The following is a 10,161-nucleotide window of genomic DNA, read 5'->3' as shown; positions in this document are numbered from 1 at the left end:
ATCCACAGCAGTACATTGCTTTGCTCCCATGTCGGTACTCTTTTTCTCCAAACTAGGGGCGTACTGTCTACTGTCGGTAATACACTGATGATGGAGAAGTACCTCATATAACCCCACTTCAAAACACCCGAACTATCCCTTTAAAGTCCAGAAAACCTGATGTAGTACCATACAGGCTGCCCAACAGCGTATATGGCGACAGCCTGAATCCGCCACTGCTGAGGGGTATAATAGTGGTAAACATGAACCTTATTATTAATTTATAAACCTGCTTTGGAGACCTTGATTGATCTATTTAATGAGCCCTTATCAGCAGCTATGAGAACTTTGTGTCTTAACCAGTGCCTGGGAGAATAATTAGCCTACACCATAGTGTGCTTTTTATTGTGAAATGTGAGTAGAGGCCACTGCTGCAAAGTGGGAGGATCAGTTCAAAGCAAAGTTACCAATCTCTTTAAAGTTGGATCATGTGGTTGGAGACATTGACTGCAGCACTCTGCAGTTTTTCCTCTCAGTCTGTTGTATTAGTTTGATATCACCAGTTTGCAGTTATGCCGAACACCTCAGAGCACCTGGTTCTGGAGAACTTCATCGGAGGGAAGTTCGTCCCTTGTCGGAGCCACATCGACTCCTACGACCCGTCCATCGGAGAGGTCTACTGCAGAGTGCCTGACAGCGGCAAAGAGGAGGTGGGTCATCCTCAGACACAGGAGAGGGCTCATGTAATATTACTTTAGGATGTTTTATTATACTGCACTATGCTTTCGGTACTTTCTCTGCAGTTGCCTACATGGTATTGAGAATGAATGCACGTGCATACAACCCATGGTTCAGACTGCTTTCATTTGCTGCAAATGATGCATTTGTAAAGTTTTAATGTTGAGGTTGTCAAAGAAGAAATGTTAAGAAATATTTGTAGGGTTATATGAGGTGTATTGGAGGCTGTGCTGTTCTTCTTTGGCAGTATACATTTGGCCTGTGTTTGGCACATGTTGCAGTCGATAACAGTTATGATCTTAAACTGGACAAAGGTAGAGTCCCTTTATTGCAGGGATATTGACCTGGATTGCATTTTATTACAAGTGCTGTTGATGCATTTAAACCAGATTCTTATTTTGCATGCATTTGCTGCATGTGAAACAGTGCTTCAGAGAGCTCATAGTCAGAGGGATGCACCTTTGCTCTTTTACAAAGTCAACAGCGAAGTAATCATTAAACACACATGTCAATAAACCTAGAATATTTTTGCAACATTGGCAAGTTATCATTTAGGCCTAATCCTACTACTGCTCCTATGCTGTTCTTGTAGTATTTTATGAAATCCAAGCCATTATTAAAATGTACATGCAGTCAGACGCCCCCTCAGTGTATATGATGTTACCCCTCTGTTGTGGCCTCAGTGTGGACATGAGATGTGAGACCACTTGGTAGGTTCCTGACGTGCACGTTGGGATTCACTGATGTAGTTTAAGCCTCAACCTGAAGGTCACATGTGCTAATCTGCCAGTGCATCACTACCTGCAGGTGGATGCGGCGGTGGCGGCAGCTCAAAAAGCCTTCCCCGGCTGGTCCGCCCGCAGCCCAGAGCAGCGAGCAGAAGTCCTCAACAAGCTGGCCGACCTGTTGGAAGCCAACCTGGAGGAGTTCGTCCAAGCCGAGACCAGAGACCAAGGTGTCTTATGCTGTTTTAACACATGTGGTATCAACCTCTGAGTCAGTAGCACTAGGTCAGTGTGTCAAAATGAACACGGCTGCATGCTCAAATCCTTGAATTTAAATGTGCCATTGATAACATTCAGCCACTAGATGTCGCATTCTCCCTCCCCCTGTTCCATTGCATTTACTTCACAACAAGTCATTGCCAGGCATCTATCGTCTATCTCAGCCATTTATATTTATTTTTTCCACACTAACTGATGACACAGAGATACCACGTGATACTAACGTCATTATACTGTTGGCTCACAAGCCTTGTTAGAAGTGGGAACCAAACATCAGATGTCTTCCACAGAGATAAACAAAACATTCGTTTTGGACCCGCCAACATTTTAAAAATGATTAATTTACAATCGTAATATTTTTTTTTAGGAAAAGGCATACTTTTATTCGCAACCTTTTGAAAGGCTTGGTAGATTTTTTATTTTTTTTTATATTTGTCTACATAAAAAACATTATCAATAATACCTTTGATATGATTTGGAACCCAAATTTCAAAACCCTTATATGCATTTTCTGTTCAACTGCAGTAGTAACGGATGACTGGTAACATGTTTGCGATTATTTTCATTATCGATTAATCTGCCAACCAATCGATTTAATGGTTTGGTCTAGAAAACATCAGAAAATAGTAAAAAAAAAAAATGTCCGTCAAAATGCCCAGGATGATGTCATCAACGTCATATTTAATCCGGCGCACAGTCCAAAACCCAAAGATATTCAGGTCGCAATAATGTAAAATGAAGAAAAGCAGCAAATTCTCACATTTGAGAAGCTGGAACAATAAAATGTTTATTTTTTTCTTGAAAATTGACTTAAACAATTAATTTATTATCAAATTCTGTTGATCACCTAATTGATTAATCGACTAATTGTTGCAGCCCTAAACATGTTATTTAAATTATTTAGTCAGAATTATAAGCAATACTTATTGTATATAAATATATATGTAATGGTGCCAGAGGAATTAGGGTCATGAAATCGGGTAATTAATACGAAAAGATCATGAAAATACTTAAAGGAATACTTCACCCAGAAAATGACCATTCATATATCAATGCTGTTGTCAAACACAGTCCCATTTACTTCAATTCATCAAGGATTTAAGGTAACACGCGGTGAGTAATTGATATACAAATGGTCGTTTTGTGGGTGAAGTATTCCTTTAAGTAGTTTCATGATTTTTTTATTCTAATGACCCCATTTCATGACCCTATTTGTTTCCAACAAATTGTATGTTAATCTCTGTATTAGATTATGAGACATATTCTGCACTAAATTGATATTCTGCCTGAGGGTGGCACTAGAGGACAGCTCAAGCATTGTCCAAGATAAACCGGGATCATGCCTTGGGGATCATTCATCAAACATTTCTGATATCAAACTCTTTTCAAGAGTGTTATTCTCCGCTGTTCACTTCTATATCTTTGCTGTAACGTTACAGGTAAAACCTTAACATTTGCACGGACTGTGGACATTCCCCGATCTGCGCACAACTTCCGCTTCTTTGCCTCATCGGTGCTCCACCACACCACCGACTGCTGTCAGATGGACCACATGGGCTGCCTGAACTACACTGTCCGCTGCCCTGTGGGAGTGGGTGAGAGCTCGGTGTGTTTGCATTAAAACCTGTTCTATTTGGACCTGTATGTGTATTTAAATGATGTTATTGTGTGTGTGTGTGTGTAGCTGGTCTGATCAGCCCCTGGAATCTCCCCCTGTACCTGCTGACCTGGAAGATCGCACCTGCAATTGCTACAGGCAACACAGTGGTGGCAAAACCCAGCGAGATGACCTCCGTGACTGCCTGGATGATGTGCAAGTTGATGAAGGAGGCTGGTAGGGATACAGCACCCACAATGCAATAGCAAAACTTTTATTTCTACACTATTACTTATTAAAAATGAGTAATTAGAAATGCATAAACCTGTCTTTCTCTGCAGGTGTTCCTCCAGGAGTAGTCAACATCGTATTTGGTACTGGCCCGAAAGCAGGTGACGCCCTCGTAGGCCATCCTGACGTCCCATTGGTCTCCTTCACTGGTTCCACGGCAACTGCCCAGCGCATCACAGAGCGGAGCGCCCCTTACTGTAAGAAGCTCTCACTGGAACTGGGAGGTAAAAACCCTGCCATTATTTTTGCTGATGCAGACCTGGACAAGTGCATTGAGACCACGATTCGCTCCAGCTTCAACAATCAGGTAAGAGAAAAGTGTTTAAAGACTCTATTTGAGAACTTTTGGTTACTATTTATTTGTTTTGTTACATTTGGACAGAGCCAGGCCAGCTGTTTCCCTCCTATTTCCAGTCTTAATGCTAATACACGCTATGCGGCTGCTGCCTGGAGCTTCATATTTACCGAACAGACATCAAAGTAGTATCAATTTTCTCATCTAACTCACCGTAAAAATATATTTTTCCCAAAAGTATCAAACTTTTCCATTAAAGGTATTGTAGAAAGTGAGATTTCCATGTCTTTTTGGATTATAAAGCAGGTGTAGGTACTATAAAAATACAGTGAAAGTATCAAAACTCAATCCACAGAGAAATGCACACAGCCCGTATTCACAAACTGTGCGTTTAAACGAGCCGTTAGGACTTCTGTAAGGTTGTGATGTCACAACTATACAGTTACCGGTAGAAGTGCCGCTAAACTATGTGTAGGTGACACAAACAGTGAGTCATCGGATGCAGTGGTGCTGTGAAGATGGCAATACGCGGACCAATCAGAGCAGACTAGGCTTTTTTGGGAGGGGGGGCTTAAAGAGACAGGCGCTAAAACGGAGTGTTTCAGAAAGTATGAGAAAAAGAATGTGTTTTTTGAACATTAAAGCATGTAAACATGTTCTAGTAGAAACCCAAAATACAAGTTTGAACCTGAAAATGAACATGATATGTCCCCTTTAAGTGTATAAAGGTGGGTCCTACTTGATTTTCTCATCTTGAGGCCTTTAAAGAATCCATGTGTCAAAAGCAAATTTTTTAAAAACTTAATTTTTGCTCTTAAATGCTGCATATTTCTAGATTAATGTCAACGCACAGCAAATTTGGGGTCAGGTATTATTCTTGCATAGAAAAACAGAACGTATTGCATGAAGGAACAGAGGTTCAAAAGGGTCCATCATCTTATAATTTCCCAGAGACTCCCTCACAGGTAAATCTGGCCATGCCATGGTCTTCATCTGTTTTCTAATCTTTGAAGCACTTGTAAACTTGTTTTTGAAAGTGCTACATGTGTACAGATCAGTTTTTTTCTTATAACTAATGTCAATGAAATGAAGGCTGTTATCCGTATGAAGAATATCTGTATGTGATGAGGATGCAGTGACATGATTTGTCCACATGGGGGAGATAACAGTCCAAATTTGTCATGAGTGCAGTGGCATGAAAACAATCTCCTGAACAACTGGTGCTTCATTCAGAATCCTTTTATCTTTACCCTTCTTTCCTTCTCTCAGGGAGAAATCTGCTTGTGCACCAGCAGGATTTATGTAGAGAGAAGTATTTACTCTGAGTTCCTGGAGAGGTTTGTGGCTGCAGCTAAGAAGGTGAAGACCGGCGCGCCCTCTGACCCCAGCAACAACAACGGAGCGCTCATCAGCAAAGAGCACCTGGCGAAGGTGATGAAATCAAAATGTTAAATGCTTCCATTGTTTTCAACACTCATAACACTTTAAGTTGAAATCCTTCTTTGTGATGGTCACTATAGGTTAGGAGCTACGTAGCACTCGCCAAATCTGAGGGTGGCATCGTCCACTGTGGCGAGGGGGTTGACCCACTGGACCTCCCTAAGCGTAACGCCAACGGCTACTTCATGAACGCCACCGTCATCTCAGGCATGTCCGACAGCTCCCGCGTCATGCAGGAGGAGATCTTCGGCCCCGTCACCTGCGTCAGCCCCTTTGACACAGAGGACGAGGCCGTTTCCAAGGGCAACGGCGTGCGTTTCGGTCTGTCGGCCACCGTGTGGTCCCGGGATGTGGGGAAGGTTCACCGGGTGGCCACGCGGCTGCAGGCCGGTCTGGTGTGGACCAACTGCTGGTTGGTGAGGGATCTGAACCTGCCTTTTGGAGGGATGAAGCACTCTGGCGTGGGCAGGGAGGGAGGGAAGGATTCCTACCACTTCTTCACTGAGGTGAAAACAATCGCGATCAAACACTGAGGGAGGAAAGATTGAGGCAAGATTGGGGAAAAGTTTTGCAGACATTCATCAACCTCTGTCGGCATACTCTTTCAAAGACAACCTCCCACCCTCTCAGATTGCTGGAGCCTGTAATTAAGTCACATTTCTAGAATACAAAAAGTCAGAGAAAGTCACAGTGCAACAATACAGACGAATAAACAACAAGCAGAGATCCAATAGAAATGTCAAGTGAAGAGGAAATATTTCACAGTGCAAAACACTGCAATATTCATACCTTTCTTCATTAGTTCTTTGCTGAATATTTTAAACCACCTTTTTCTACTGTTGAGCAGTTTGGAAATGCTTCGAGTAGTGCATGTTAGGGCTTCAAATTTGGAAAAGTACAGACCAGACAAGGTGAAACCAGATAAGGCACAAACTCATTTATTGCCCATTTCAAGAAAAATAAGTACATTTTATGAAGGAACAACATCCTCTAAAAGTTCGCACTACAGGTCCGTGTTTTTGCATGTCATGTTCAGGAAGTAATTCTGAAAAGAAGGCATGCAAACACTGATAATAGAAAAGTGAAAAGGTTCCAGTGAAGCAGGAAACACAAGGAAAGTGGGCACAGTGCGTGCCTCAGGCTAACCAAACCGTATAAACAAATCACTGTCAAATCAAACTGGTATTTCTTCAGCTGTTTTGTAACTCAGCTGTTGACTCAAATTAAAAAAAACTTATATAAATGCCAAAATGTAGTCCAGTGTGTCTTTATGTTTACTTTCCAATGTTGTGTCATTGTTGTCTGTGGAATGCCATAAATCTTCATATTATCTATGACACAGTGTCCGTAAAAGATAGATAGATGTCGGAGTCTGGGTCACAACTAAACTGCTCTGTTGACGTTGACTTTGAAAGGTTTTACATTTTTATCAGCACACTTTGTACTTTACATGTGTCCTGGTGTTATTCCTTTATGGCTGGGCACTTGGTCAAAGTCTGTTCTGTTATGGAAGGTTTTACGTCATGCAAACCTCATGCACTCAGAAGCAACTGCTTTACATCCAGTTGTTTTTTGTGTCTGACCTGCTGACGTAAGAAAGGTGAAGAAATGACAAACTGTCCCGTTTTGCGGTTGGACATCATGTTTGGAGAGGGGAATAGGAATGTCAGCAAGCTGTGTGACCTGGATGACTGAAGTTAGCATGCTTACAGTTAACACTAAACATAAAGTACAGCTGAGGCTGATGGGAAATGTCATTAGTTTTGCAGGTATTAAGTCATAAAGCAAAGTATAGGAGAAATTCAAAATTTTGACCTGATGGAGTTGCCTAATGAAAAGTCGGGTACATGCTAAATATTTCAATTTAGCATGTTTCCTTAATCTCTGATGAAATATCATGGTCATTTTATGATTTTGAGGACCAGTGTGTTTTAATGGGTATGTTTTCTTTAGTGTATAATCACCTGAAAATAAGAATCGTGTTTTCGTTAGCATAGAATGAGCCTTTTATATCTACATAGGTCCTCTTCACTGGGTCCACCATGTTGCACCGCCACGCTACAGTAGCCCAGAACGGGCAAACCAAAACACTGTTAACTTTTCCTGCTTGGGCTAGAGTCGATAACGTTACTCGTTCCCGTCGCCGCCGCAGCTCTCTCTCTCGTGCTTCACCGCTCACTTCCCACGTACACACACTCTAAGCACTCTACTCTTACAAGAACTGGCTATAGAGAGGGCCATTCGCATTTTCGCATCGGCCACCGTAGCAATCCTACACGCCTGGCTCACGTGAGAAGTTGTGATCTGCAACGTCACCGCTAGATACCGCCAGATCCTACACACTGTTCCTTTAATACGGTAAATATATTACATATTTGCCCTTTAAGCAATGATCAAAATCTGCCAACCACAACCACCCTCAGCAGCTTGTTTCATCTTCCTCCTGATTACGTTTTTCTTGTATTTTCCACCATGCTACCCCTCTTTGCCCCCTATTAAACATGTCTCCTCACCTTGCTAAACATCTGCTCATGACTTAATGCAGTGTGAGATGAGACTGACGTGTGTGTGTGTGTGTGTGTGTGTGTGACGTATGCGTGTGTGCGTCATGCACTCTGCTCCACCTGAGCCCCCGTGCCAGTTTAGGAAAAGAGGGTATACACGAGGGACTCGCCCTATCCGTAATGCGTAAGTGTGTAAAATCACGTCCCCCCCAGTGGGGAGGTGTATGTGACATTTACCACAGAGCCAGTGTGTGTGTCCCACCCTCTGTGTTTTGGCTAGGGAATGCATGGGTATTGTGCTGTGTCACGCTTCATGATTACACACACACACACACACACACACACACTCCTGTGCCTTTCTAGCGTGTGATGAAATGGATACCACCCAAAAGTCAGGTTAGGAGGTCTGGAGTGGCGTATTTTGTTGCACCAGCACACACACGCACACACACACACACACACACACACACACTCGCACACACCAAGTCCAAATCTTACAAACAGAATGGGAACAAAGTTAATTCAGCAATGTTCTTTTCATTTTCCTCTGTTTCCGCCCTTTTTTCTTGATTTATCTTTCATCTCCGCCTCTTGTGGGAGTTTCATTGAGAAGGAAAAGGCTCATTGAAGCAGGTCTCGCCCCGCTGTATACGTGACTTTGAGGACACCGCCGGTGGCTTCGGCCAAACCAAGCATTTAACTTTCACCTCACTTATTGGGCACCGGGAGGAAAGAAAATAGAGCGTCCTTCCATTTTATAACCACGAGGAAACTGCAATATCTAGCCTGCCAGAATATATAAAAGATGTGTTTTCATGCTGGCTGCAGGGATGTGATGGGCCTCCTGCAGAGTGCCTTCTCATTGATATGTATGTGGAGTGAAGTCATAGCCAACAGCCGGTTTCTGTCTTCTTTTGGCCAAAACCCAGTGCAATAAATCTGTGTAATGTAATCTTTTTAGGTGTTTTAATTATAAATGTACACACAAGAACATTGGTTCTCCTATTTGGAGAGGGATATGTGAATGTGTATACTGTAAGAGAGATACAGATATAGACTGATAACAGGAGAAAAAGGAACAGACGGAGAAAGGTTGAGAGAAATCCAATCCTGACTCGACCTGGATATATTGTTTCCTCATGTCCCAGATTCTCCAGATTAACAGTTTGTTGACATGTATCGCTTGAACTAACACAACCTCGTCCATTATGACATCTGAGATCAGAGTTCAAATCACAGGCTTATGCTTGGTCTTTGAAAAGAAAGGTCTTTTCTTAGTATTATGAGAAACAAAGTAGAATATGGAACAGTAGAGACAAAACCAGCAATCAGTGGTTTCCAGTCTTCCCATCTCTCTCTCGTGTGGCATTTTTTCCTCCTTTTCACTCTTTTTGAATGTCATGTGTCACACACAGTACTGTAGGCTTGCTCTTTCTCACCACCAGCCTCTCCTGCTCTCGCCATGCTCCCGTCTCTCAAGGCTGTCTGTCACCTTTGGGTTCAGGGGAATTTTCCACAGTGGGCGGCCTGGGTTTTGTAGGTAGATAAGCCCCCGAGATGAAGCTGAGTCCTGAGAAAAAGCTGCAGTTCAAGCAGGTTAAGCAAAGTCAGCTGAGAATCCCCATGTGTGAGTGTGGAGGGACTGAGAGTGTTACTTGGCCACAGAAGGCTAAATGTCTGCAGCTGCATGTCAATCTCTGGCAGGTGCATTACATTTACCAGTTTGAAGTGCCAAATAAAGCTGGAGCCACATGCAGTACCTATCAAGGTCAAATTAAAAAAAAAAAAAGATGAGGAGTCATAGTCAGATACAACTGCTCTTCCTTGCATTTCACAAATAGCATTAATTTAAAATATTTTATTCCATTACAAAATGACTTTTTTTGGCTATGAGCCGACACCAGGCGACAACTTCCGGGTCCGAAAAGTGAAGCCAATGCGGAAAACTTGATTGACTTGATTGATTTATACGTGTAAGAAGTTACAAACAGTCCCTTTAAGGAAGTGGACACACTTTTTTTTTAATTCAGGAAGGGGTGAATGTTGGTCAAGTATTGACTGTCCTTTTAGCTCTGTTTTTGGTCTCTACCAACTCCTGAGGGAAATTTCTGGCTCTTTAACTGCTAAATGCTCCACTATGTACACTATAGATAGTAGCTATTGTGTCTGCCATTTGGTTTTGGGCAGGTAATGTACTGTACAGTGCCTGCGACTGGAAACAACGCTGATAAGAGCGGTTATACAGAATGAAAACAGTAAAGGATTGACTTGAAAGACGCTAAAACGGTCTGTAGAGCTGAGAGGAACTGCAGA

The 10,161-nt window shown here is 42.5% G+C and overlaps 1 protein-coding gene across 1 annotated transcript; it reads left to right on the top strand.

The window, feature by feature from the left end:
* The first annotated feature begins 429 nt into the window (after window positions 1–429).
* On the top strand, window positions 430–6,595 carry aldh8a1 (aldehyde dehydrogenase 8 family, member A1). The gene is made up of 7 exons (XM_037749848.1): window positions 430–689; window positions 1,525–1,672; window positions 3,161–3,316; window positions 3,406–3,555; window positions 3,660–3,916; window positions 5,174–5,335; window positions 5,425–6,595. Exons 1-7 carry the CDS (start codon window positions 552–554, stop codon window positions 5,875–5,877), a joined length of 1,464 nt encoding a protein of 487 aa, XP_037605776.1. The 5' UTR covers window positions 430–551; the 3' UTR covers window positions 5,878–6,595.
* The last annotated feature ends 3,566 nt before the right edge of the window (window positions 6,596–10,161 follow it).

This window comes from Sebastes umbrosus, chromosome 18 (assembly GCF_015220745.1).
Source record: "Sebastes umbrosus isolate fSebUmb1 chromosome 18, fSebUmb1.pri, whole genome shotgun sequence".
NCBI lineage: Eukaryota > Metazoa > Chordata > Actinopteri > Perciformes > Sebastidae > Sebastes > Sebastes umbrosus.
The sequence above is the reverse complement of the archived record's forward strand: the minus strand, read 5'-3'. Positions and strand labels throughout refer to the sequence as shown.

Coding starts and splice junctions, on each gene's coding strand:
- aldh8a1 (XM_037749848.1), top strand. CDS start 552: ATGCCGAACACCTCAGAGCACCTGGTTCTGGAGAACTTCATCGGAGGG. Junction 3,917..5,173: donor GCTCCAGCTTCAACAATCAG/GTAAGAGAAAAG, acceptor TCCTTCTCTCAG/GGAGAAATCTGCTTGTGCAC. Junction 5,336..5,424: donor GCAAAGAGCACCTGGCGAAG/GTGATGAAATCA, acceptor TGGTCACTATAG/GTTAGGAGCTACGTAGCACT.